Source organism: Salmo salar, chromosome ssa14 (genome assembly GCF_905237065.1).
Source record: "Salmo salar chromosome ssa14, Ssal_v3.1, whole genome shotgun sequence".
NCBI classification, from domain to species: Eukaryota; Metazoa; Chordata; class Actinopteri; order Salmoniformes; family Salmonidae; genus Salmo; species Salmo salar.
The window spans coordinates 20531076-20558927 of record NC_059455.1 but is presented as its reverse complement, the minus strand read 5'-3'; the positions used below and the strand labels follow the sequence as shown (position 1 = coordinate 20558927).

The window sequence follows — 27852 nt, the reverse complement described above, 5'->3', positions numbered from 1 at the left end:
AGTCTGGAACCAACAGGACCCTGAACAGCTTTTAAACTCAAGCCATAAGACTGCTAAATAGTTATATAAATAGTTAACCAAATTGCTACCCAGATTATATGCATTGACCCATTTTGCATGAACTTTTTTGACTCACATACGCTGCTGCTACGGTTAACTATCTGTCACTTTATTCCTAGTTATATGTGCATACTGTAATTACTTCAATTACCTCATAGCCCTGCACAACGACTCAGTACTGGTACTCCTTGTATATAGCCAAGTTATCGTTACTCATTGTGTATTTATTATTACTTTTATTATTACCTGTTTTACTTTTCTATTATTTCTCTATTTTCTTTCTCTCTGTATTGTTGGGGAGGTTCTGTAAGTAACATTTCACTATTAGTCCACACCTGTTGTTTACGAAGCATGTGAAAAATTGCATTTGATTTGATTTGATATAGTGTTCTACTAGGCAATAGGGTGACATTTTTGGGTCCCGGTCAAAAGTAGTGCACTAAATAGGCAACATGTGTCACGTTCTGACCAGTAAAGGGGTTATTTGTTATTGTAGTTTGGTCAGGACGTGGCAGAGGGGTATTTGTTTTATGTGGTTCGGGGTGTGTGTTTATGTAGAGGGGTGTTTGGTTAGTGTTTTCCGGGTTTTTGGGCTATGTTCTATGTTAGTATATTTCTATGTTCTAGTCTAGTCTTTTTAGTTCTATGTTTAGTTTATTGATTTGGCCTTCAATTGGAGGCAGCTGTTCCTCGTTGCCTCTGATTGAAGGTCCTATATAGAGGGGTGTGTTTTGTGGGAAGTTGTGATTGCATAGCTGTGTTTAGCCTGTAATCCTGTTCGTTTGTACGGTTTACGACGACCGTTGCAACATGGTTCCATTTGGCATGCACACTCATATATTTGTATTATTACGTACTGTATATCTCATGGAATGTTCCATTTAAACAACATATTTAATAATATCTATTTATAAAACCATCAGGACTCTCTGAAGTCCATGATATGAGTTGATGAGTGTCTGTTCTGGGATTACTTGGTCTGTCTGCATCCCAAATGGCACCCTATTCCCTAAGTGCACTACTTTTGATCAGAGACATATAGGTCCTGGTCAAAAGTAGTGCACTAAATAGAGAATAGGGTGACATTTGGGATGCACACTCTGAGTTATACACTATTAAGTCTCATGTGGTGGAATGGAGGCATCTGATCTCCTCCTCAGTGACACTCAAATCAAGTAGGGACCTCTTTTCCTTTTTCCAATCATCATTCGCCCCACAGAATTAAATCTCAAATTAATCAGAATTCTTCCCGCTGACCTCACCTTATTGTAATTGCAGCTCACATACAGGAACATTTTGACACATTTCTGCTCGTTAGAGGTTGTCATGACGTAGGGAATATTAAAGGCAAAGCTCTGCTCTGCTCACGGCATTCACAGAAAGGCCCCTGCATGCGTCATCGTTGCCAGGAGTCATCATACTGTTTTGGACTAAACAGTCTATGGGAAAACATTTCCAGAGGGAAGTCTTGTAGGTCTACTTCTAGGTAGCGATTCATCCGCTACATCCATCTCCCTTTGACCTCCTGATTCTCATGTGCTCCCCTGTGACAGAGTGGAAGTGCTGTAACAACAGGGACACAACCCTCCACACTGAAACACAAGGTACTCAAGAAGCACTCAAAAATCACCATCAAGATCACTGTCAATACCACCGTCAACGCCAAGAGTGACCATCCACTACATAAGGAAACATGAGAGTGTCAGAATTATCAATTTCTTGAGTCTATTCACTATGTCCAGGACATTACAGGACATTTTGGTCCAAATAAATTCCCTAGTCAATGTGACTCACACAGTGACGATAACAAAGTTTGGTTTTTAATTAAAAAAAAACATAGCCTCTGGGTCTTGGGGCTGGACAAAACATAGCCTCTGGGCCACTTTCCATTGTGTCCATCTGCCAATACCCCGAACACTTTCTGTATATCAATCAAAACTACAAAAATAATAAATCGAGCCTTCTCATGTAACTGCATGTTACTTCATATTGAAACATATTCTAAAAAGACACACAGAATAATGTCAACAAGTCATGAAGTTGGCAACTGAATTTGAAGTACAATTATTTAATGAGGGAAGGACAGCCGATTTGCCATTGTCTGTTTAATGTTACAGCAATTACTGGCCTGTCTAAAATAGGGGTGTTAGGAGAGAGCTGGCGCTTGCAGCAAACACACACTGCACACACACACACACACACACACACATGGCCCAGTACACAATCACTGCCATCAAATGTGCAACGCTTATAGCTGAAACAGTGCTTTGTACATCTGATAAGAAAATATATGCATACAGTACATGCACACCTCCATTTATATGCAAAATAAATTAGATACAGGGGTTCATTTGTATGAGAATACATGTTTATTCCTGCATGGTTTTCACAATTAAGGTTCTGTAGGTTCTTGCATTATTTATGGGCAACAGTCTTAGAATTTTAGCCTGGCAGGCAAGGAAATGATACATTTGTGCATAATGGCAATTCAGAGAGTGGTCCTGACAATTAGCAAGTACAGCACAAAGCCAAAAAGAGGGATGTGTATCCTCAATGAATGTCCCAAAATGGCACCATGTTCCCTATATAGTGCACTACTTTTGACCAGAGCCCTATTGGCCCCGGGCAGTAGTAGTGCACTATATAGGGTCAGCCAGCCTTGATGGGGTCCTACTAGCTGAGAACCTTTATTCTAATGGCTAGAACGTGTGGTATATGGCTATCGGGGACATAATAATTGTTGAATTGTTGCCAAACCCCCATGACTGTTTGTGAAGAATTGTTAACCACCAATATTTCCAGATTCTGCTAGACGTGGCCTGCATGATACATTTATATGATAGTAATCTAAAGTTATAAACTCTGTTAAGATATGCAAGGATAGATGCTGTTATTGTCTTCCAGAAAATACTATTTGTAATTCTCCATTTCTCAATATTGTCCATACTTTATCATCTGATAGAAATCCTCAATTACCCAGCATAACCTTAAATTGTTCCAATGATTTTTCACAGACAAAGTTTATGACACAAAACCTTTAAAGCTAATTATGTCTTGTGATGTTGACAATTTAAGTTGACAGATATTTCATTCAAACATCTCTGACATTCCATGAAAATGTTCATCTAACTTTCCTAAAAGCTATGAATTCAAAAGAAAGTATAATAATTTATCTCGTCAACACTAGCATTTTCCGCCCTATTTTCTAAAAAGTATTGGATACAATCCCTCCTCTGAAAGAGGAGCAGATCGATATGGTCACCCGTTTCTATTGCTCATTCAAATCAAATCAAATCAAATGTATTTATATAGCCCTTCTTACATCAGCTGATATCACAAAGTGCTGTACAGAAACCCAGCCTAAAACCCCAAACAGCAAGCAATGCAGGTGTAGAAGCACGGTGGCTAGGAAAAACTCCATAGAAAGGCCAAAACCTAGGAAGAAACCTAGAGAGGAACCAGGCTATGAGGGGTGGCCAGTCCTCTTCTGGCTGTGCCGGGTGGAGATTATAACAGCACATGGCCTAGATGTTCAAATGTTCATAAATGACCAGCATTGTCAAATAATAATAATCCCAGTAGTTGTCGAGGGTGCAACAAGTCAGTAACAAAAGAGTAAGTGTCAGTTGGCTTTTTCATAGCCGATCTTTGAGAGTATCTCTACCGCTCCTGTTGTCTCTAGAGAGTTGAAAACAGCAGGTCTGGGACAGGTGGCACGTCCGGTGAATAGGTCAGGGTTCCAGCAGGTCTGGGACAACAGGTCTGGGACAGGTAGCACGTCCGGGGAACAGGTCAGGGTTCCATAGCTGCAGGCAGAACAGTTGGAACTGGAGCAGCAGCACGGCCAGGTGAACTGGGGACAGCAAGGAGTCATCAAGCCAGGTAGTCCTGAGGCATGGTCCTAGGGCTCAGGTCCTCTGAGAGAGAGAAAGAAAGAAAGAGAAAGACAGAATTAGAGAGAGAGCATATTTAAATTCACACAGGACACTGGAAAAGACAAGAGAAATACTCCAGATGTGACAGACTGACCCTAGCCCCCCGACACATAAACTACTGCAGGATAAATACTGGAGGCTGAGACAGGAGGGGTCAGGAGACACTGTGGCCCCATCCGATGAAACCCCCGGACAGGGCCATTGACAGACCATCTAAGACAGTGACTGTGATCCTAATGTAATGTTTTTGGAGTTCTCCTCACACTAAGTGATTACTCACAGAGTCAACTGAGGAGGGAGACACAGTGATAGGATCACTGAGAGAAGCAGTAGATTAATACAGAGGACAAAGCAATTTCACGTCACATCAGCACAAACCCCTTTTACTGGACAGAGGCCCTTCAGACCAGGAACCCTGGCTGACCCCACTGGCCAGAAGTCCCTTTTGAAGTGCCAGGCTTGACCAGTAGGGGCAGGATATGGCCCCAATCAGCCTGCTATCTTGATCCTGGGCTATATCACGTATTCTATAACAAACCGGAAAATTCCAAGCTGAAATACTTTTTGCTCCATTATACGAAAGGGCAATACAATCCAGATCCACAAACATTCTCTTAGAAAAAGTGGCAAGCCTTTTTCTAAGAAAATTCAACAAAGGACCAAAATGTAATCTTAAACACTTTTCCTAACAGCACAGCAAACATGGAGTCATAAAACGTTGGGGTAAGTGTAAAGTACGTTGTGTGATATTGTTATACATTGTCCCACACAATGATATATGTGACCCCTTCACCTTGACAGGCCTGCTCAATTTAATTGAGAAACACAATGAGGTGTGCAGCATTGTAGGATCCAAGTAACAGCCTACGTCCTACCACACCATCTTCAGAGATAGCTGCGCACATGGAGATGTTTCCCCCACGTTGTCCAGGCACTTGGACGCTTGCCAGTTGGCCGTTGAGGTCCCGCTCACTGCGCCGAGTTTTGGCCAGGTTGAAGCCCGCTTCATCAACAATGATATACTTGTGATGGTTCACAGCAGCATTAAGCAGCATCAACCCCTAAAAATATATTTTGGTTAGTTATTTTTACAGTACAGTTCCAATATGATATTGTCAAGTAACTTGTGCATCAAACAGTAACAGTAATATAGTATATAGTGCTGTACCTGAACATACTCGACCTGCAGTTGTTTCACCTGGTCGTTGTTTCTCTCAAAAGGCACCAAGAAAATATGTTCATACTGTAAGAATACTGTAACATGATTTGTGAATTTACATACATTGTAATATGTCCTTTACTGTAAATGTAATGGTAAAGCATATTGCATATTTTGCAGACTTACCGTTTTTCTTGGCGTAAAGTTCTCATGATCGAATTGAAAGTTGATCTTTTCAGATTGGGGTGAACTAATCTGTCAGCCTCTGCCATGGTAAGGCCTCTGTTTACCACATGGTCAACAACAATGTCCCGGACTTCATCAGACACAACAGTTCCCTGCCGTCTGCCTCCCTCTGTCTGATGTCCACCTCTTTGAAATTGTTATACATTTTTTTCTTCTACTTTTTCTCCCCAATTTCGTAATATCCAATTGGTAGTTACAGTCTTGTCCCATCGCTGCAACTCCCGTATGTAGAGGCGGAGGTCGAGAGCCATACATCCTCCGAAACACGACCCTGCCAAGCCACACTACTTCTTGACACACTGCTCACTTAATCCAGAAACCAGCCGCACCAATGTGTCAGAGGAAACACTGTACAACTGGTGACTGAAGTCAGCGTGCATGCGCCCGGTCCGCCACAAGGAGTCGCTAGAGCGCGATGGGACGAGGACATCCCGGCCCGGCCAAACCCTCCCCTAACCCAGACGACGCTGGGCCATTTGAGTCTCCTGGTCGCAGCCGGCTGCGACACAGCCTGGGATTGAACCCGGGTCTGTAGTGATGCCTCTAACACTTCAATACAGTGCTCTTTGACCTATTTGACGGGGCCCATGTCCAGCTCTTTGACCTCTTTGATGGGGCCCATGCCCACCTCTCTGACGGGCCCCTTGTATTGTAAGTATTGTGAACATTGCATTGTGAAAGGCAATTACTTTCTTTGAAAGGTATTTCTCTATGAAACATTGATTAGATTTGATTAAAAGGTAATTTTTTGTATGTGATGTTTTTGTGTTGTACTAAGTCAATTGAAAATGTGCTTAAAGTTTTGAAAAAACTGTTTTGATTATCTGTTTTGAGTTTTGTACTAAGAGTTGTGAAATTTTACCACATACTTGTGAAAATAGTACCAAAGCGATAAGAAAAACGGTAAACTGTGTGCATCCCAAATTGCACCCTCTTCCCTTTATACTTAGTGTTCTGGTCAAAAGAAGTGCACTATGTAGGGAATAGGGTGACATTTTAGATGCACTAACTGTATGGTGTTAATGCCCCTGAAGCAACCAACACATTTGTTCAAAATAGGTAGGAGATCTGACTATTTATATCATACAAGTCCTTTATATCACTGAGACCAACGAGAATAAATCAATTTGACCACACCGAGTAACTTTGATTTTACCACAGCCATGTTTACAGGAGTGTTTCCGCAACGTTCCCTCTCTCCATCCCTCTTTCCATCCCCTCTCTGCATCCCCTCTCCCCATCCCCCTCTCTCCATCACCTCTCTCCATCCACCTCTCTGCATCCCCTATCCATTTCTCCATCCCCTTCTCTCAATCCCCTCTCCCTCTCTCCATCCCTCTCTCTCCATCCCCCTCTCTCCATCCTCTCTCTCGATCCCCCTCTCTCCATCCACTCTCTCCATCCCCCTCTCTCCATCCCTCTCTCCATCTCTCTCCATCCCTCTCTCCATCCCCCTCTCTCCATCCCCCCTCTGCATCCCCTCTCCCTCTCTCCATCCCTCTCTCTCCATCCCTCTCTCTCCATCCCCCTCTCTCCATCCTCTCTCTCCATCCACTCTCTCCATCCGTCTCTCTCCATCCCCCTCTCTCCATCCCTCTCTCTCCATCTCTCTCCATCCCTCTCTCCATCCCCCTCTCTCCATCCCCCCTCTGCATCCCCTCTCCCTCTCTCCATCCCTCTCTCTCCATCCCTCTCTCTCCATCCGTCTCTCTCCATCCCCCTCTCTCCATCCCTCTCTCTCCATCTCTCTCCATCCTTCTCTCCATCCCCCTCTCTCCATCCCCATCTCTCCATCCCACTCTCCCCATCCCTCTCTCTCCATCCCCTCTCTCCATCCGTCTCTCTCCATCCCCCTCTCTCCATCCCCTCTCTCCATCCGTCTCTCTCCATCCCCCTCTCCCCATCCCTCTCTCTCCATCCCCCTCTCTCCATCCCCTCTCTCCATCCGTCTCTCTCCATCCCCCTCTCTCCATCCCCCTCTCTCCATCCCCCTCTCTCCATCCCCTCTCTCCATCCCCATCTCTCCATCCCTCTCTCTCCATCCGTCTCTCTCCATCCCCCTCTCTCCATCCCTCTCTCTCCATCTCTCTCCATCCCTCTCTCCATCCCCCTCTCTCCATCCCCCTCTGCATCCCCTCTCCCTCTCTCCATCCCCCTCTCTCCATCCCCTCTCTCCATCCGTCTCTCTCCATCCCCCTCTCTCCATCCCCTCTCTCCATCCCCCTCTCTCCATCCCCATCTCTCCATCCCACTCTCCCCATCCCTCTCTCTCCATCCCTCTCTCTCCATCCGTCTCTCTCCATCCCTCTCTCTCCATCCCCCTCTCTCCATCCCTCTCTCTCCATCCCTCTCTCTCCATCCCCATCTCTCCATCCCCTCTCTCCATCCGTCTCTCTCCATCCCTCTCTCTCCATCCCCATCTCTCCATCCCCTCTCTCCATCCCACTCTCTCCATCCCTCTCTCTCCATCCCCATCTCTCCATCCCCTCTCTCCATCCCCTCTCTCCATCCCACTCTCTCCATCCCTCTCTCTCCATCCCTCTCTCTCCATCCCCATCTCTCCATCCCCTCTCTCCATCCGTCTCTCTCCATCCCTCTCTCTCTCCATCCCCATCTCTCCATCCCCTCTCTCCATCCCACTCTCTCCATCTGTCTCTCTCCATCCCTCTCTCTCCATCCCCATCTCTCCATCCCCTCTCTCCATCCGTCTCTCTCCATCCCTCTCTCTCCATCCCCATCTCTCCATCCCCTCTCTCCATCCCACTCTCTCCATCCCTCTCTCTCCATCCCCTCTCCCCATCCCTCTCTCTCCATCCCCTCTCTCCATCCGTCTCTCTCCATCCCTCTCTCTCCATCCCCATCTCTCCATCCCCTCTCTCCATCCCTCTCTCTCCATCCCTCTCTCTCCATCCCCATCTCTCCATCCCCTCTCTCCATCCCATTCTCTCCATCCCTCTCTCTCCATCCCCTCTCCCCATCCCTCTCTCTCCATCCCCTCTCTCCATCCCTCTCTCTCCATCCCTCTCTCTCCATCCCTCTCTCTCCATCCCCATCTCTCCATCCCCTCTCTCCATCCCTCTCTTCCTTTTTGCTCCTTTCTCCAGGTTACAACGGGTCAGAAACAATGTGTCAGTAAGAGTGCCAAACCTGACAGCACATTTCCCAATACTAAGCCTCCACTTATGTGACATCCGTGTTTCAGCAAATGTGTCCCAAATGGCAAACCTATTCCCTATATGGTGCACTATTTTTGACCAGGGCGGGTAGTGCACTACATAAGGAATAGGGCACCATTTGGATCACACCCTCAGTGATTCTGAATCACAATGGCTGGCTCTCATCCAAGGTGCTACCAGTCACAAGGTGTTACTATGCAACTGTTTGTGGCAGAAGACATTTTCTGTGACAGTTTGACCTTTTGCGTAGCTATCGACTCTCTCCTTCCTCTCGTTGCTCATCCAGAGGGGGAACTCTCAGGCCATGCATTCAAATGCATCTTATTATTACTTATTCATTACTATCATGAACACTTACTTGCATCAATTCAAATAAACGTAATATTTATGTTGATGTAAAAAGACTACAAGAGAAATTGCATGAAGCTGTGGACTTCATGGAAACTCCCTACCATATTCTCATATAATTTGTGCTATGAATATTGCAGATGCATCATGTGGCATGTCTATCCAATTAACATTGTTTCTGGTGATCAGTCTCATGTCACAAGCCCTCCACTGACCCATAATGAATCATTGGAATTAGATCCATGAGAGTGTGATGGAGAAAGCAAGACGTGTGTATCCGATAGTGATGATCTTCATGCAGTATGGATATAATGTACGTTATGTCATTTTCATTAGCTGTGTTATGAAATTAAATGAAATGCTGTAATGATGAATTAAAGGGCCTCACACACTACTATGCTGTATCTGAGAATAGAACAGAGTATTTCAAGATGGATGAGAAACAATTGCTCTGAAGTGAACAACAATATATTTATTCTATGAAAATTACATATTAAAAGATCTACTGGTATTCCACATGCAAATGTTGTTAGGTGAGTACAATTGTTTATTTTACTTGTACAAAGTTACAAAAACTAAACAATTCATGATAAGCTAAATTAACTATACATGTTATGGTATTGTGATGCCAATACCTGAACCAAACTCTCAAATCCACATCACAGAATACAACTCTGAAAATACACTTCTGAATACAACTCAGTTGGAACAATTTAAAATTGAAGGTATTCATTGGCTGATCTCTCATATTGGGAATGACAGTGCTGCTGCTAGGTGTTTAATGGGAGGAGCCCTTTCCAGCTGCAGCATGTTGGGACTGTTATACAATAACATTGTATGTGCATCCCAAATGGCACCCTATTCCCTACATAGTGCACTAGTTTTGGTCAAAAGCAGTGCACTAAATAGGGAATAGGGTGCCATTTGGGACAGCCACCTGTATCACAGTCTCAGAGGAATGGTGTTGGCTGCACCACGCTGATACTGAAAGGGCACAGAGAAATTGCTCTTTTTAGAGCAGGCTAAGGACATGGAGTTTCTTTCGCTGCCTGGCTAGTCTGTCCCCTCTGATACCATCATCACGGCTCAACACGGATCTCCTCATGCCCTGGTTAACACCGGCCAGAGCTGACACATGTAGTGTAGCGGTGCGAGTGAACACAGCACAGGTACTAAATCACTGTGAGTCACTTGGTGGAAAAAACCCATCCAGCTGAATGAAACGATCAGTGTCGGAGGTATGGAGAATAGAGGTGCCTTTACAAGACAGATATTACGCATAAACAGGATGTAAACCTAAGTCTGCTTCAAGTGATTTATCCATATGAACTGAGTGACTTTCCACTTATCAAACATTCAGTTACAGTAGCCAACATACCTTTTTCCTTATCAGTCTCTTCCTTTAGATTGTCTGGTATCAGTGATGTATATAACAATTAATAATGGCTCTGGGCTGGCACCTTGCAGGTTGTACAGTATATGTGGAAGATTAGAGGTCACAGGGTTAAGGGGACCACAGAATTAGAATTAGCACCATAATAAAACATATTTCTATTTTAATGATGGGGACACCGGAAGTAGATACGAATGAAAAGTGAGAGATTTCATGGTGACACACATCTATGGTGGGGAATACGTTTTTTTTTCAGGGCATTTTCACTCTCTAGTGACAACCGCAACAGTGGCAGCCTATGTGGTAAGGCAACTTTGGGGTTGACAGTCCGTTAGGCTGCGTGTTGCGTGACGCCAACTGTCTAAAGTGCTCTTCCTCACATCACTTGATGTAGGCTACGTAATCACATGCCTGACTGTCACTCACTGGCAGTAAAGGGCAGAGTTGCTATTATTGATTGTTATTCATCCAAGTATGAAAACTAGGATGCAGTTATAGTTTAGGCCTATGACGTGCAGTGAATCAATCTAAACCCCCAGGAGATTGTGATTTCAGCTGATAGTCGCCCTCCTTTTCCTATGAGTTGAACTTGATATTGAACATTCATATTTTGGCTACCCTAAATTATATTTTGAATAGTAGGACTAGGCCATCTTTCTCTTACAGTTTGTTAACTCTACTGCCTGTTAGAGTAAATGGAAATTGTGCTTTCTTCATCATGACATGAGCGGTAGAGCCTTGGGTAGGTAACCTCATAGGTCTGACCCATGTCCTATATCTTTTCACATTCGCTACAGTAAGGGGCGCTCGTGTATCAGTTCAAACTCCAGACTCATAAGTAAACTAACAAGCCGAAGGAAGAAGGACAACATGGCAGGACGCGACAGGATTGTGCATTTGCTCAGGCAACTTGAAAAAGCAGCGTAAGTTGATTCCTAATCGCGAAAATGCACAAATACAAGATTGCTAAATGCACTTGAGGTAGTGGTTACTTAAGGTAGTTATCTAATATAGCTAAGCCCCTACCTAACTTGTTATGTAGTAGCCAGATGGCAGTGCAAGCATCGACGTCAACCCAACTTCGTTTGACTCAAATTATTACACTGCTTATTGAAAATGCCGTTTCTTCCCCCATTTACAGGTGCAGATGCCCTGCCCATTCTCATACATTCCATCAAGGTAGTAGTTGGATAAAATAACCTGTTTATTATAACACACAGCGTTATTGTTAATTAAGTTATTTGTAACATGTATGTAACATCTAACACAGCTTCATGTGCAAAAGCTCTGTTCTGCCTCCCATTCAAGTGTTCTATGCACCTAGTAATTTAGCGCCACCCGGGGCAGTTTTATTTATCTGTATCTAGGTTGCACTTATTCTATCGTACTTTCTTATGTGGTGTAATAAACAGGAAACTGTGACCATAATTGCGAACATTACAAAACAGTTTCTCCGTGTCAAAATACGCATTAAGCCAATTAAAATCGTTGATTTATTTACGCTTGAAATAACGCTACATTGTAGCTGGACCCATCAGATAACCTGGCACACGTTAGCCCTATGCTAACCTCATCAGATTACCGTGATTATTTCCTGGAACAAAATTCCACATAGATAATAATTGATGACTTAGATGGATTTGAACAAACAGTTTTCCATAATTGCAACCATAACAAAGTCAAGGACTCTCATTATCATCCTACAGATGGCAGTATTGCAGTAACAGTGTCAGTTATTTTAAAGAAGCTTTTTGCGAGTCCCGGGCTCGAAAACATGTTGGCGAGCATCCACACTAGAGGAAAGTTTGTCAATCTACAGCAGGCCTACACCTGTCAATCAGTTGATCAACGCATCCTACAGCACGATGTAGACCTATTAATGTGGTAACACAGACCATTCAGTGCTTTCGGTTGTGTTCATTGTAACATTTTTTTATATATTTTTATTTATTTATTTAACTAGTGATGTCAGTTTACAGTGACCGCCAACCTAGGCCAAACCCTAACCCGGACAACGCTGCGGGGAGCAACATGGTGATTTCTCCCATGAATTCAAAGGCAGCCCGACTGAAAATGACAACACAAATAGCTGGGTTGCTCCTTTCCCCCTCAGAGCACCCAGGCCTCCCAAATCCGAGGCCCATCTCGGACTCAAGCATACCGCCTACGTTGACAACGGACTCAAACCCTACCACGTTCAGCCAAATCCCATTGACCTGCAATGAGTGGCCCTTGGCACTTATTTTTTATTTGACTCCCTTTTCTCCCCAATATCGATCTTGTCTCATCGCTGCAACTCCCCAACGGGCTCGGGAGGCAAAGATTGAGTCATGTATCCTTGAAACATGACCCGCCAAACCGCGCTTCTTACCATCCGCCAGCTTAACCCGGGAAGCCAGCCCCACCAATGTGTCAGAGGAAACACCATTCAACCGACGACCGAAGTCAGCCTGCAGGCACCCGGACCGCCACAAGGAGTCGCTAGAGCGCGATGAGCCAAGTAAAGCCCCACCAGCAAAACCCTCCCCTAACCCGGACGACGCTGGGACAATTGTGCGCCACCCTATGGGACTCCCGGTCACGGCGAGTTGTGACACAGCCTGGGATCAAACCCAGGTCTGTAGTGATGCCTCTAGCACTGCGATGCAGTGCCTTAGACCGCTGCACCACTCAGGAGGCCCATGGTACTGGGCACTTCTGCCTTCCTTCCACCTGAGACCTGTGTCAGAGGTCTTACTCCTTTTAGCTAAAAATGACTGAAGGTTTGGTAACCAACTTATGTTAAAAGTTCGTAGTGGCAGATGCCAGGAGGCACCCAGTGGCCATTTTATTTAGCTGCATCTAGCTTGCACTAATTCTATGGTACTTTTTTATGTGGATTGATAAACAGTAAACAGGAAGTGTTTTATTCAATTAAGAACATTTCTCAGTAGTCTGATGCACTCATGATGATCTGCTGCCATCCTTTTGTTATGCCTGTGTAAGCATTGCTCTTTACTACGGTTTATCTATTAAAACCAGAGGTTTACGGAAAGCCTATCCCTGACTCTGGTTCAGTTCTTGAATGGAGTTTGGCTATCTTTTTTGGTTAGAAACACCTCAAGGAGGACAGTACACTCTCACTTTTTTTTAAAATAAATGTGTACATGTGTACCACTAATTAGGGTCCATAGAAACATGGAACAAAACTGTGGTTTTTACCCTGTCACAACATGTTTTAAAGTTGTAATGTTTGTGCTCTAGCTTCAGGACATGACTGTGGAAGAAAAACGGATTATGCATTTGAGGTAACTTGAACTATTTAACCATATTTTCACTCATCTGACTTTGACATGGCCACAGAAGCTTTTCAAAATAATTAAATAAGCCCTACTAATAAGCAGACATGACAGTTATTAATTAAAGTAAAACCAACAATATAATCCAACTACTGTCATGAGGCTCAGCATAAAAACCCTTTTTAAAAAGCTTTAAAGTAGTCTTTAGTCTAAAGTACTGCAAAAAAACAAAACGTGTACTGACACTTTTCTAAGATATCTATTTCTCTATTTAATTAATGAAAAGTAGTCAACAGTATTCTTCCTTGGGATGTTGGCCAACGTTAACCATATTTTTCATGTTATTATTTGGTTTCAGATGGCGAGCTCAAACATTAGATATGGAGAGGGTGTCACACGGGAAATTGGTATGGTAAATAAGTCTCTGCTATTTGTTGATGCTATTCATGACAAGATATGAAACAACTCATGTTTACATAATTTAATAGTTATTCCTAAATGGTAATGGTTCACAAGTAAAAAGTTTCAATAATAGAAGAGACATGAACAGGCCTAAAATTGAAATGCATATGATGCTTTCAACATTAATCATATAAGATTTTGTCTAAGACGTGAATAACTCTCTCCTATTTTGTGATTTTCTTTTAAATTGCAGGATCTTCAGAACATGGGAGCCCATAACGTGTGTCTTATGACGGACAATAATCTGTCTCAGCTCTATCCTGTCGAGGCCGTGTTGGAGTCTCTAGTTCAGAACGGGGTTAACTACAAAGTTTATGACAATGTTCGGGTGGAGCCAACAGACTCCAGGTAACCCTTGTGCGTTCCAATTGGCACCCTAGCTATTCCCTATATAGTGCACTACTTTTGAACAGAGCAGGGTCCATAGGGCTCTGGTCACAAGTAATGCACTACCGTATATAGGGAATAGAGTGCCATTTGGGACACTTCTTTTCAATGACGTTGTATTTTCTATTACATTTTTTTATTTAACTAGGCAAGTCAGTTAAGAACAAATTCTTATTTACAATGACAGCCTACATACAGTACTTACACCCAAGGTATGGCATACATCTTGACCGGAATTTCATCATTACATTTGATATTGATTATAGTTTTTCCAAATTTGGAGTAAATGTATGGAAGAGAAGCGTAATAAAAAAGTCAATCAAGGGATGAATTTTCAATAAAGTAATCACTTTCACTCTTTACTATACAGCTTCAAGGAGGCCATAGCTTTTGCGAAGAAAGAAACGTTTGACGTTTACGTTGCTGTGGGTGGAGGCTCAGTGATTGACACCTGTAAAGCTGCCAACCTGTATGCCTGCCATCCCGACGCGGATTTCCTAGACTTTGTCAATGCGCCTATAGGGAAGGGAAAGCCTATTACAGGTGCTCTCAAGCCCCTGATCGCAGGTACTATGACCCCCAGTCACAACTACACACTGAGGTTAATAGGTTTAGGAATTAACTGACCCTGGCACACTGGACCATTTAGAATCTGTTGTATGTACACTGTATATAAATGTGTGTTTACTATGACTATTATAGATTAGAGCGATTTTTTTGGTGGATGGTTGTGCACACCTGATCTTGTTAGACTGTACCTCAACCCTCTCAGGGAGGAAATTAATATGTCATACACTTTTAGAACAATTGAATGGATGTGCAGATATGCAGTTTTCCTAATATAGGCTAAACTTGTACATGTTAGTCACATGGCAACTATTTTTCTCTTAAGTTCCCACAACAGCAGGAACTGGCAGTGAGACAACAGGTGTTGCCATCTTCGACTTCGAAAAACTGAAAGCAAAAACTGGTAAAATCAGGGCACAGCTATCTCTCTCCTTAGTTGCATTGCTGGCCTCACATTCAAATGATAATTCAATTCATACTGTATGTTGCAATGTTTCATTCAATGACTCAGGATGACTTGCTTGTCTTCTGGTTCATCTATTCAGGCATCGCCAGCCGAGCCATTAAGCCGACTCTTGGAATAGTGGATCCTCTCCACACTCTGCATATGCCCGAGAGGGTGGCTGCCAACAGCGGTTTTGATGTGCTATGGTATGTAAATATACTGTATTCAGTGCATTCGTAAAGTATTCAGCCCCCTTCCCCTTTTCAACATTTTGTTACTTTACAGCCTTATTCCAATTGTTTTTTTTTTTTAAATGTCTCATCAATCTACACACAATTCGCCTTAATGACAAAGCGAAAACAGAGTTTTAGAAAAAACTGAAATATCTTATTTACATAAGTATTCAGACCCTTTGCTATGAGACTCGAAATTGAGCTCAGGTGCATCCTGTTTCCATTGATCATCCTTGAGATGTTTCTACAACTTGATTGCAGTCCACCTGTGGTAAATTAAATTAATTGGACATGATTTGGAAAGGCACACACCTGTGAATATAAGGTCCCACAGTTGACAGTGCATGTCAAAGCAAAAACCAAGCCATGAGGTACAAATTGTGTCGAGGCACAAATCTTGGGAAGGGTACCAAAAAATGTCTGCAGAATTGAAAGTCCCCAAGAACACAGTTGCCTCCATAATTCTTAAATGGAAGAAGTTTGGAACCACCAAGACTCTTCCTAGAGCTGGCCGCCTAGCCAAACTGAGCAATCGGGGGAGAAGGGCCTTGGCCAGGGAGGTGAACAAGAACCCGATGGTCACTGACAGAGCTCCAGAGTTCCTCTGTGGAGATGGGAGAACCTTCCCTAAGGACAACCATCTCTGAAGCACTCCTCCAATCAGGCCTTTATGGTAGAGTGGCCAGATGAAAGCCACTCCTCAGTAAAAGGCACATGACAGCCCACTTGGAGCTTGCTAAAAGGCACCTATAGGACTCTCTGACCATAAGAAACAAGATTCTTTGGTCTGATGAAACCAAGATTGAACTATTTGGCTTGAATGCCAAGCGTCACGTCTGGAGGAAACCTGGCACCATCCCTATGGTGAAGTATGTTGGTGGCAGCATCATGCTGTGGGGATGTTTTTCAGCGGCAGGGACTGGAAGACTAGTCAGGATTGAGGGAAAGATGAACTGAGCAAAGTACAGAGAGATCCTTGATGAAAACCTGCTCTTGACCACTCATGACCTCAGACTGGGGCGAAGGTTCACCTTCCAACAGGACAACGACCCTAAGCAAACAGCCAAGACAACGCAGGAGTGGCTTAGGGACAAGTCTCTGAATGTCCGTGAGTGGCCCAGCTAGAGCCCGGACTTGAACCCGATCGAACATCTCTGGAGAGACCTGAAAATAGCTGTGTAGCGACACTCCCCATCCAACCTGACAGAGCTTGAGAGGATCTGCAGAGAAGAATGGGATAAACTCCCCAAATACAGGTGTGCCAAGCTTGTAGCGACCTACCCAAGAAGACTCGAGGCTGTAATCGCTGCCAAAGGTGCTTCAACAAAGTACTGAGTAAAGGATCTGAATACTTATGTAAATGTGATATTTCCATTTTTAATCTAAAAACCAGTTTTTGCTTTGTCATTATGGGGTATTGTGTGTAGATTGATGAGACAAAAAAAGAACAATTTAATCAATTTTAGAATAAGGCTGTAATTTAACAAAATGTGAAAAAGTCAAGGGGTCTGAATACCTTCCGAAGGCACTGTATATATACTACCGTTCAAAAGTTTGGGGTCACTAAGAAATGTCTTTTTTTTTTTTTTTGGTCCATTTAAAATAACATCAAATTGGTCAGAAATACAGTGTAGACATTGTTAATGTTGTAAATGACTATTGTAGCTGGAAATGGCTTATTTTCTTTTATGGAATATCTACATAGGCGTACAGAGGCCCATTATCAGCAACCATCACTCCTGTGTTCCAATGGCACGTTGTGTTAGCTAATCCAAGTTGATCATTTTAAAAGGCTAATTGGTCATTAGAAAACCCTTTTGCAAGTATGTTAGCACAGCTGAAAACTGTTGTTCTGATTAAAGAAGCAATAAAACTGGCCTTAGACTAGTTGAGTATCTTGAGCATCAGCATTGTGGGTTCGATTACAGGCTCAAAATGGGCAGAAACAAAGAACTTCCTTCTGAAACTCGTCAGTCTATTCTTGTTCTGAGAAATGAAGGCTATTCCTTGCGAGAAATTGCCAAGAAACTGAAGATCTGGTACAACGCTGTGTACTACTCCCTTCACACAACAGTGCAAACTGTCTCTAACCAGAATAGAAAGCGGAGTGGGAGGGCCCGGCTGCACAACTGAGCAAGAGGACTCGTACATTAGAGTGGCTAGTTTGAGAAACAGACGCCTCACATAAAAAATCAGTCGTTTCCAGCTACAATAGTCATTTACAACATTAACAATGTCTAAACTGTATTTCTGATCAATTTGCTGTTATTTTAATGGACAGAAAGTGCTTTTCTTTCAAAACAAGGACATTTCTAAGTGACCCCAAACTTTTGAACAGTAGTGTATATTGATCACATTCAATCAGTCAGTCTGTGTAACATATTATTATGTTTTTAAGGCTACATTCACATCTTTTATCAACCTTATAGGCCAAAGAACACATTCATCAACATGCTTCTCCCTACCGACATGCTGCAGAGGCCTTGGACCTTTTCCCCACTATGTGCTCTTATAACGTCAAGGTGGTGCCAGATTGAAGTGACTGATTAGAAAAATAGGACTTGGATTAAGTTATTTTCTTCATCTGTTCTCTTTGTGTGTCCTTATGCAGCCATGCCCTGGAGTCCTACACGGCTCTTCCCTACAACATGCGCAGCCCCTGCCCTCCCAACCCCATAGACCGGCCGGCCTACCAGGGCAGTAACCCCATTAGTGATGTCTGGTCCAGACATGCTCTGAATGTAGTGGCCAAGTACATGAAACGGTAAACACCTTCCTGATGAGGCTTCACTAGTTATTCCACAGTTTTATCCCCTAAAAATCACTACTGGCTATTGTGAATATTATTATCAGTGGTTTCTTATTATTAGTGCTGATGTAGAAGACGTCATTAACTGTTCACTCTCTCCCTCTAAGGGCGGTGAACAATGCTGAGGATGTAAAGGCCAGGTCCAGCATGCATCTTGCCAGTGTGTTTGCCGGGATCGGGTTTGGAAATGCTGGGGTCCACTTATGGTAAATATGGTTCATTACGCCTTTATAATGATTGAAACTGCACGCATCCCCTTCCTTATATGAATAGTTACAGTGTGTCCTCTGATTGATGATTAATGTGACTGATAAGACCCTTTTTGTTCATTTTCTAGCCACGGTATGTCTTATCCTATTGCTGGAAATGTGAAGACTTACATGGCTAAGGGCTACAATGTGGATCACCCTGTCGTGGTAAAGCTATTCTGGTCCTTTTCTTCATTTTAGAACCATTACAAAGCAATCTTATTATTGAAAAATGTCTGTTAAATTTGACCTTTATATAATTGAAAATTCAATATATTTAGTTCCAAATATCTATGATCTCTATAACCACAGTTTTGACACTGATATAATGTATGTTCATTGGTATTCTGCTCCATGTTTGATATATACACTGAGTATATAAACCATTGAGAACACCTGCTCTTTCCATGGCATAGACTGACCAGGTGAAAGCTATGATCCCTTACTGATGTCACTTCAATCAGTGTAGATGGAGGGGAGGAGACAGGTTAAAGAAGGATTTTTAAGCCTTGAGACAATTGAGACAATGGATTGTGAATGGGCCAGACAAAATATTTAAGTGCCTTTTGAATGGGGTATGGTAGTAGGTGCCAGACGCACCGATTTGTGTCAAGGGTGCAACTCAATATTAGGAAGGTGTTCTTAATGTTTGGTATACCCAGTGTATATTTACAGGTAACTGCCAAAATAAAGGAAACACCAACATAACGGAAACACCAACATTAAGTGTCTTAATATGGCGTTAGGCCGCCTTGGCATAGATTCTACAAGTGTCTGGAACTCTATTGGAGGGATGCGACACCATTCTTCCATGAGAAATTCCATAATTTGGTATCTTTAAAAATTAAAACATGTACCTCTTTTTTCCCCAATGTGGTATCCAATTGGTAGTTACAGTCTTGTCTCATCGCTGCAACTACCATACAGACTCAGGAGAGGTGAAGGTCAAGAGCTGTGTGTCCTCCGAAACACAACCCAACCAAGCCACACTGCTTCTTGACACAATGCCCACTTAACCCGGAAGCCAGCCGCACCAATGTGACGGAGGAAACACCGTACACCTGGTGACCGTGTCAGCGTGCACTGCGCCCGGCATGCCACAGGAGTCGCGAGATGGGACAAGGACATCCCTGCCGGCCAAACCCTCCCCTAATCCTGGGCCAATTGTGTGCCACCCCATAGGTCTCCCGGTCGCGGCCGGCTGCGACAGAGCCTGGACTTGAACCCAGAATCTCTAGTGGCACAGCTAGCACTGCGATGCAGTGGGGAGGCCACTCGGGAGGCCCATAACTTGGTATCTTGTTGATGGTAGTGAAAAAACGCTGTCTCATGTCCCTCTCCAGAATCTCCCATAAGTGATCAATTGGGTTGAGATCTGGTGACTGAGACACACACAACCTTTAAACCCCCTATACTCCTTTGAGTCTCCTCTTTCAAAGTCACTGAGATGTCTTCTTCTAGCCATGGTAGCCAAAATACTGGGCAACTGGGCATTTTTATGTATGACTCTAAGCATGATGGCATGTTCATTGTTTAATTAACTCAGGAACCACACCTGTGTGGAAGCACCTGCTTTCAATATATATTCTGAACAAAAATGTTTACGCAACATGTAAAGTGTTGGTCCCATGTTTCAAGAGCTGAAATAAAAGATCCCAGAAATCTTCCATATGCACAAAAAGTTTATTTCTCTCAAATGTTGTGAACAAATTTGTTTACATCCCTGTTAGAGAGCATATCTCCTTTGCCAAGATAATCCATCCACCTGACAGGTGTGGCATATCAAGAAACTGATTAAACAGCATTATCATTACACAGGTGCACCTTGTGCTGGGGGCAATAAAAGGCCACTCTAAAATGTGCAGTTTTGTCACGCAGCACAATGCAACAGATGTCTCAAGTTTTGAGGGAGAGTGCAACTGGCATGCTGGCTGTAGGAATGTCCACTAGAGCTGTTGCCAGAGAATTAAATGTTAATTTCTCTACCTACCATAAGCCGCCTCCAACAGCATTTTAGAGAATTTGGAAGTACGTCCAACCGGCCTCACAATTGCAGACCACGTGTAACCACGCCAGTCCAGGACCTCCACATCTGGCTTCTTAACCTGCGGGATCATAACCTGCGGGATCGTCTGAGACCAGCCACTCTGCTGCGTCCCTGCCCAGTCATGTGAAATCCATAGATTAGAATTGAATTGATTTAATTTGACTGATTTTCTTATATGAGCCTGTAACTCAGTAGAATCATTGAAATTGTTGTGTTTATAATTTTGTTCAGTATACTTAGTATCCCTCATTTACTGAAGTGTTTCCTTTATTTTGGCAGTTACCTGTATATAACAAATATATTGTTTCAGAAATATGTATCTCCATTCACAGTTTAACTATCAAGCATTAATAGTTCCCATGTGTTGCTCTTCTGTCCCATAGCCTCATGGTCTGTCCGTGGTTCTGACCTCTCCTGCTGTCTTTGCCTTCACTGCCAGTATGTGTCCAGAGCGCCACCTGGAGGCAGCAGAGATACTTGGTAACAGCAACTCTTCCCTACAACACCCCCAACAGTGTTGTCATTAAATACTAACACAAATATATTCTCATGGTAAATAAGCCATGGTAAATTTCCTTTTACCATGGCTTAGTCTCAAATGGTAATCTATACCATAAACAGTGCTTTGGTCAGTGCACTGTAGGTGCAGTAAGAGGTGTCGTACATGCGTGGCACTATTGTTTCCTCGCCAATTTTGTGACGTCAAGCTCACACCCCTCCATGTCTCTCCTCAGGGGCTGACGTGAGTAACACCAAGAGGGAGGACGCTGGGCTGCTCCTGGCCGACACCCTGAGACAGTTCCTCTATGACCTGAAGGTAGAGGACGGTCTGAGTGCTGTCGGCTACACCAAGGATGACATACCTGACCTAGTGAGAGGAACAATACCTCAGGTAACTACACATTACAAATGTTTCACATTAGATGTGCAAGACATGTTCTTTCACGCCCTGATGAAGACTATTGAGCCCAGATGTTGGTAATAAACCCACTAGCAAGGAGAGTTTAGTGTGCTAGTGCTACTTTCTTTTTTCATTACATGTACTATGTTTCTTTTTCTGACTGGCATTTCCTGTGTCTGCCCCTGATCATGTCACTATGGTCTCTTGCAGGAAAGGGTGACAAAGCTGTCTCCTAGGGAACACACAGAGGAAGATTTGACTCATTTGTTTGAGGCCTCCCTGAAGCTGTACTAAGACTGGCTCTCTTATGCACCCACTCTCTTACTGTACCTGTGTGAGATGATGAGAGCCCAAAGTACTCTGTGCTATTCCCTATACAGCACACTACTTTTGACCAGGACCCATAGGGCTCTGGTTAAACATTGGGCACTATATAGGGAATAGGGTGCTATTTGAGACGTAGCCTCCCACCGGTTTGCCATCCCATCCTCCTTTTATTGATAGATACAATTAAATGATAAGGTTCCTTATTTGATTATACAGTATATTACCCCGATTTCAAATGTTGGTTTTGATTTGTATTTACTACAATATAGTACACCATTGCTGTCATGTTCCTCTCCCCATTCATTTGAGAATAGACCACTGGTCTGGACTGGACTACATTGTTATGACAGTGTTGCGTCATTCTTAGAGTCCAGATTACTCAGGTTAACTGTTATGTAAAGTGTGCCCTAATGCTAAGAAAGACTGATCTGGCTGCTTTTAAGTAGGTTAACCCAGGAGAGCACACTAGGAGAGCTTTTAATGTCCATTGAGAGAAAGAGAGCCAAGTTAAGGTATCAATATGATACAGAATATCATTACATCCCAAATGGCATCCTATTCACTTTTGGTCAAAACTGGTGCACTATATAGGGAATAGGGTGCAATGATATCTATCCTTATTAATGATAGATACTGTATATTGACATGGAAATAGTTACGCTAAATCCTCATTACCGTTAGGTCTTGATGTAAAGCAGGACATAACTGGATGTCAAAATAAATGCATTTTAGGATACAGAATAATTTATATTCTAAACGTACATGACTCTGATCCCTTAAAATCATTAAATCATTTTAGTTTCTGTTTTCTTTGCTTGTCTTGGCAATGTTTCTACTTTTTTCACTCCTGTTCATATATGCATGTATCACATTTTCTTTTTTCTGAATAAGAAAATAAGAATTTCAATAGATTAATTATTGCGATTTAATTAATGGTAATTTAAACGTGTGAACACTTTGTGTGTGGGCTACAAATGAATGAGGAGTAGACAGAAAAAAATCTGCAGTACATTATACTTGTGTTTTTACATGGCAATGATTTAAAATGTTAATGGTTTATCGATCTTACTTTTTGTTGAGCTCAGTTTTGTTTCACGTCATCGTATTCGTTTGAATCAAAATGACAGATTGCAGATGAAAATAGATTCAAAGGCGTCAGCGAGTTCGAAGAAACACTGTATGCGACTTGCGTGTGTGTGATGGATAGAAAGGCTGTGTGTGTGACATGCGTGTGAGGTGTGTATGTGTGATGGAGAGAAAGGGTATGTGTTACTGTGTTTCTGTGCAGTGGGATTAGTGACACTGGTGTTATTTAAAGCGGCGTGCTATAGTGTGGAGCTGCCAGACAGTGTCTCAGACACAGCAGGAGAGGATGCAGAAGATCTACGTGCAGAGTGATGGGCACTTTGAGGTGTTCACCACTGTCTTCTCCCCACAAGGTGAGTACTACCTGCAACCCTCTCTGTTTCTCAGTGTATGAGTGCTGATTTAGGATCAGTTTTGCCTTGAATCACAATGAATAAGAATGCATGACGAGGAAGTAACTGATCCTAGAGTACTCCGATACTCTTGATCCATTACGGCCCCAGTTCTATTATGGGCTAGTCTGATGTTGTCATCCTGTCCTGGTCTTTATTGAGGTTGTTATTGTGCATTGAGGATTCATTTATTTGCTTTTTCAGGGTGTCTTCATTAACTGGTTTTCCGTAGCCTATCATAGTTTTGCTGTGATCTTGCCTAACAGCTCTTTATGACTTCATATCTACCCTTTTTTATCAGCTTGTAGAGCAAGAACAAGATACAGGCCTAGGGAAGCAGTGAAGGTATGTTAATGATTTCTCATTATTGATAGAGCTACATGTATAGTAAGTCGCAACCAGAACATCAAATGTATCGCAAGCACAGATGTGAACGATCCAGTGTCAGGGTGACGTTCTGCAGAGGATCAAGATGTGTTGTCATTTAGACTAGAGGAATGGAGCAACAACATGAATGGATGATAAGATGAACACAGTGAAAACAATATACGGTATACAGTAGAGCTAGAAGATCTACTTAGAATTGATTTAGCAAGATTAGTCCGATGTGATTGGTGGACTTTCTCAGCAGAAAGTGACATAAGGGAATGACTTGAGGGAAGCAGTGTAGTCTACTCCTCCAGGTAGGACCTGACCCCCTCTCCTTTTTCCACATCACAGCTAAGGACCGTCTATATATAGCTCTCTCTATAGGTAATTTAAAGGAGATCAACTCCAGAGAGCCTTGGACTGTTGACAGACATGAGGAACAGGAGACATAGATAGACTCTTATCCCTCTCTTTGGCTAGTGTTCAGTAACAAATTATCGAACTTCTGTGCTCATAAACTGTACAGTAACTACTGTTTTTATATAGAGCAACAAATACACTGTCCACGGTATTGTCTCTCTCCTGGCAAACGTTACATGTCACTGATGTCAGTGTAAGGAGGATATACAGTACTTGTAATTTAAGACAAGATAATCCTCTTATCTGGTCTTCTGTGAGGACATTTTGAATGAAAGCACAGTGGCTGGGTTTGGCCTCTGTGACCTGTTGGTTCATCAAGATAGACAATTAATGAATTAAGTATATTAATTAAATCTCAAGAATAGGATTTGTAGCATGATGTAATATTCTGAGTGCAATGAGTTGTAACTTCAGTTGTCTCAGGTAAAGGGAGAGAGCATCCTCAACTCTTAGTATCTTGCATTAACAAATGAAAATGGTTTTGGAAGTTGGGACCAAAAATAGGTCAACTTTTCCTTGAGTAGTACTTTGTCTCTTCAGTTACAGTGGCATCTTACTTCTTCTCCTTCAGGTGGTAGCAGCAGTCAACTACAGGCCTCAATGGCCAGATGAACTTCAACTCTGTCAGGGTGACGTCATCCAAGTTCTCTACAGAGATGAGCCGTCGTGGTGGTTTGGGCGTCTACAGAACGGGGCAGAGGGGTACTTTCCAACCGCATGTGTGACCAGACTGAACCAGGTAAGGTTTTTTCTATTTTTGTTTTGTGCACAACCTTTCATTTTAAGGTACGTCATCCAGATATTGCACTAAAAATAGATTTAAAGAATGTTTTGACAGTGTAGAACTTACCGTGTAGAATACAGTTGAAGTCGGAAGTTTACATACACCTTAGCTAAATACATTTAAACTCAGTTTTTCACAATTCCTGACATGTAATCCTAGTAAAAATTCCCTGTCTTAGGTAAGTTAGGATCACCACTTTATTTTAAGAATGTGAAATGTCAGAATAGTAGTGATTTATTTCAGCTTTTATTTCTTTCATCACATTCCCAGTGGGTCAGAAGTTAACATACACTCAATTAGTATTTGGTAGCATTGCCTTTAAATTGTTTAACTTGGGTCAAATGTTTCGGGTAGCCTTCCACAAGCTTCGCACAATAAGTTGGGTGAATTTTGGCCCATTCCTCCTGACAGAGCTGGTGTAACTGAGTCAGGTTTGTAGGCCTCCTTGCTCGCACACGCCTTTTCAGTTCTGCTCACAAACTTTCTGTAGGATTGAGGTCAGGGCTTTGTGATAGCCACTCCAATACCTACCTTGACTTCGTTGTCCTTAAGCCATTTTGCCACAACTTTGGAAGTATGCTTGGGGACATTATCCATTTGGAAGACCCATTTGCGACGAAGCTTTAACTTCCTGACTGATGTCTTGAGATGTTGCTTCAATATATCCACATCATTTTCCTTCCTCGTGATGCCATCTGTTTTGTGTAGTGCACCATTCCCTCCACAACATGTTTCTTCGGCTTGCAAGCCTCCCCCTTTTTCCTCCAAACATAACAATGGTCATTATGGCCAAACAGGTCTATTTTTGTTTCATCAGACCAGAGGACATTTCTCCAAAAAGTACGATCTTTGTCCCCATGTGCAGTTGCAAACCGTAGTCTGGCTTTTTTTAATGGGGGTTTTGGAGCAGTGGCTTCTTCCTTGCTGATTGGCCTTTCAGGTTATGTCGATATAGGACTTGTTTTACTGTTCATATAGATACTTTTGTACCTGTTTCCTCCAGCATCTTCACAAGGTCCTTTGCTGTTGTTCTGCGATTGATTTGCACTTTTCGCACCAAAGTAGGGTCATCTCTAGGAGACAGAACGCGTCTCCTTCCTGAGCGGTATGACGGCTGCGTGGTCCCATGGTGTTTATACTTGCGTGCTATTGTTTGTACAGATGAACGTGGTACTTTCAGGCGTTTGGAAATTGCTCCCAAGGATGAACCAGACTTGTGGAGGTCAACAACAAAAAAATCTGAGGTCTTGGCTGATTTCTTTTGATTTTCCCATGATGTCAAGCAAAGAGGCACTGAGTTTGAAGGTAGGCCTTGAAATACATCCACAGGTACACCTCCAATTGACTCAAATTATGTCAATTAGCCTATCAGAAGCTTCTAAAGCCATGACATCTTTTTCTGGAATTTTCCAAGCTGTTTAAAGGCACAGTCAACTTAGTGTATGTTAACTACTGACCCACTGGAATTGTGATACAGTGAATTATAAGTGAAACAATCTGTCTGTAAACAATTTTTTGAAAAATTACTTGTCACGCACGCACAAAGTAGATGTCCTAACCGACTTGCCAAAACTATAGTTTGTTAACAAGAAATTTGTGGAGTGGTTGAAAACGAGTTTTAATGACTCCAACCTAAGTGTATGTAAACTTCCGACTTCAACTGTATATAACATAGCTTCCTGGAAATTAACTCAACAGAAATAAACCGTCCCAACTAGTTGTTGGACAAAAGCTTGATGATGTAATCATGGACGTTGACCAGGTCTAATTTTGGCATGTCTAAGTGAGTTTGGTATGTGTTTACAGAGTGATGATCATGAGCCAGTGAATGCCAATCCAAGCTCATTATGGAGTTCATCCAAGGATGCAGCTCCTGATGCCCCCTGTGGCTGCACAAGGTGAGAACGTCTGTGATTCTATCCCACCTCCCCCCCACCCAACAAAACCACAGAGAGGATTGACTTCAGTTGATTGTAGTTGTCCTCAGTATAGTAAAAAAAATACCACCTTATGCAGTTTTCCACTCCAATAGGACTTCTATAAATTGGGTCACAGAGAATCAACAAGCCCTCTGTGTTTGTTTCCCTCTTTATGTATGCAGTGGTCGTAGTACTCCAAAGGTCCCCAGGCATGAGAAAGAGAGCCTCTTCCGGGCCCTGGGACACGAGGCCTCCTCAAAGTCAGGCTCAGCCCACAGCTCCCCCAGCCTGCTGCACCGTGTGCTGTCCAAGGGCCACCGGAGGAAGATTGACGCCCAGGGACTGGGAGATGTAAATTGCTCCATCAATGTAGCATTCGAACCGGACTGATTGTTTATCTCTAAGAATTGTATTATGTATGTGCAGCCCTTTATTCTGTGTTAGTTTCCATGGCTGTTAGGTTCATCAAAACTTCACAAAACCGGAGCTATTATAGCTGTCATATTTTGGGGTAATAGTGAAATATAGATCATAAGCGTGTGACATGTTGCACTACTTGTTCTGGAGTATGTTGTTTATCCTCTATTTACCATTGAGATTAATGGAGTACAGCAAAGTACAAGTTCTGTCCGTCTACTGTTAATAGCCAACTGTGATCCCTTATTTGTTAGCTGTTTTTACCCCATTGTTATTTGCACTGTTGCTTCACTTTAATTTGTACATATTGTATATATTATATTTGAAAAAAATACATTGTAATGCTACATCATTGTTTGCCTTCTTCATAGTATGATTGAACATCCTGCCCACCCAGTCTTCAGGCACTCACAAGCAAAACACACTCCTCTACAGTGGGAACTT

General features: G+C 42.8%; 2 protein-coding genes across 4 annotated transcripts; both read left to right on the top strand.

The window, feature by feature from the left end:
* Nucleotides 1-11114: 11114 nt before the first annotated feature.
* On the top strand, nt 11115-22831 carry adhfe1 (alcohol dehydrogenase iron containing 1). Of its 2 annotated transcripts, XM_014139983.2 has the most exons (15): nt 11115-11240; nt 11459-11496; nt 13561-13604; nt 13954-14007; nt 14251-14405; nt 14815-15011; nt 15337-15414; nt 15557-15662; nt 18119-18211; nt 18301-18453; nt 18606-18704; nt 18836-18914; nt 21177-21273; nt 21528-21685; nt 21905-22831. In XM_014139983.2, the coding sequence occupies exons 1-15, from the start codon at nt 11188-11190 to the stop codon at nt 21986-21988; spliced, it is 1488 nt and encodes a 495-aa protein (XP_013995458.1). In that variant the 5' UTR covers nt 11115-11187; the 3' UTR covers nt 21989-22831. The 2 variants fall into 2 exon arrangements, with proteins under 2 accessions (XP_013995458.1, XP_013995459.1); XM_014139984.2 differs by lacking the exon at nt 18119-18211 and having other exon boundaries at nt 11118-11240.
* Nucleotides 22832-23111: 280 nt separating this feature from the next.
* On the top strand, nt 23112-27760 carry si:dkey-97a13.12 (CD2-associated protein). 2 transcript variants are annotated; one of them, XM_014139985.2, is made up of 5 exons: nt 23112-23460; nt 23801-23844; nt 24860-25027; nt 26879-26970; nt 27174-27760. In XM_014139985.2, the coding sequence occupies exons 1-5, from the start codon at nt 23394-23396 to the stop codon at nt 27379-27381; spliced, it is 579 nt and encodes a 192-aa protein (XP_013995460.1). In that variant the 5' UTR covers nt 23112-23393; the 3' UTR covers nt 27382-27760. The 2 variants fall into 2 exon arrangements, with proteins under 2 accessions (XP_013995460.1, XP_013995461.1); XM_014139986.2 differs by lacking the exon at nt 23801-23844.
* Nucleotides 27761-27852: the final 92 nt, after the last annotated feature.

Bases quoted from the DNA above. Each gene is read 5' to 3' on its own strand.
- adhfe1 (XM_014139983.2), top strand. From the start codon at position 11,188: ATGGCAGGACGCGACAGGATTGTGCATTTGCTCAGGCAACTTGAAAAA. The intron at 15,012-15,336 runs GTACTATGACCC...TTTTCTCTTAAG, and splicing joins TCTCAAGCCCCTGATCGCAG to TTCCCACAACAGCAGGAACT. The intron at 18,705-18,835 runs GTAAATATGGTT...TTCATTTTCTAG, and splicing joins AATGCTGGGGTCCACTTATG to CCACGGTATGTCTTATCCTA.
- si:dkey-97a13.12 (XM_014139985.2), top strand. From the start codon at position 23,394: ATGCAGAAGATCTACGTGCAGAGTGATGGGCACTTTGAGGTGTTCACC. The intron at 23,461-23,800 runs GTGAGTACTACC...CTTTTTTATCAG, and splicing joins CACTGTCTTCTCCCCACAAG to CTTGTAGAGCAAGAACAAGA. The intron at 25,028-26,878 runs GTAAGGTTTTTT...ATGTGTTTACAG, and splicing joins GTGTGACCAGACTGAACCAG to AGTGATGATCATGAGCCAGT.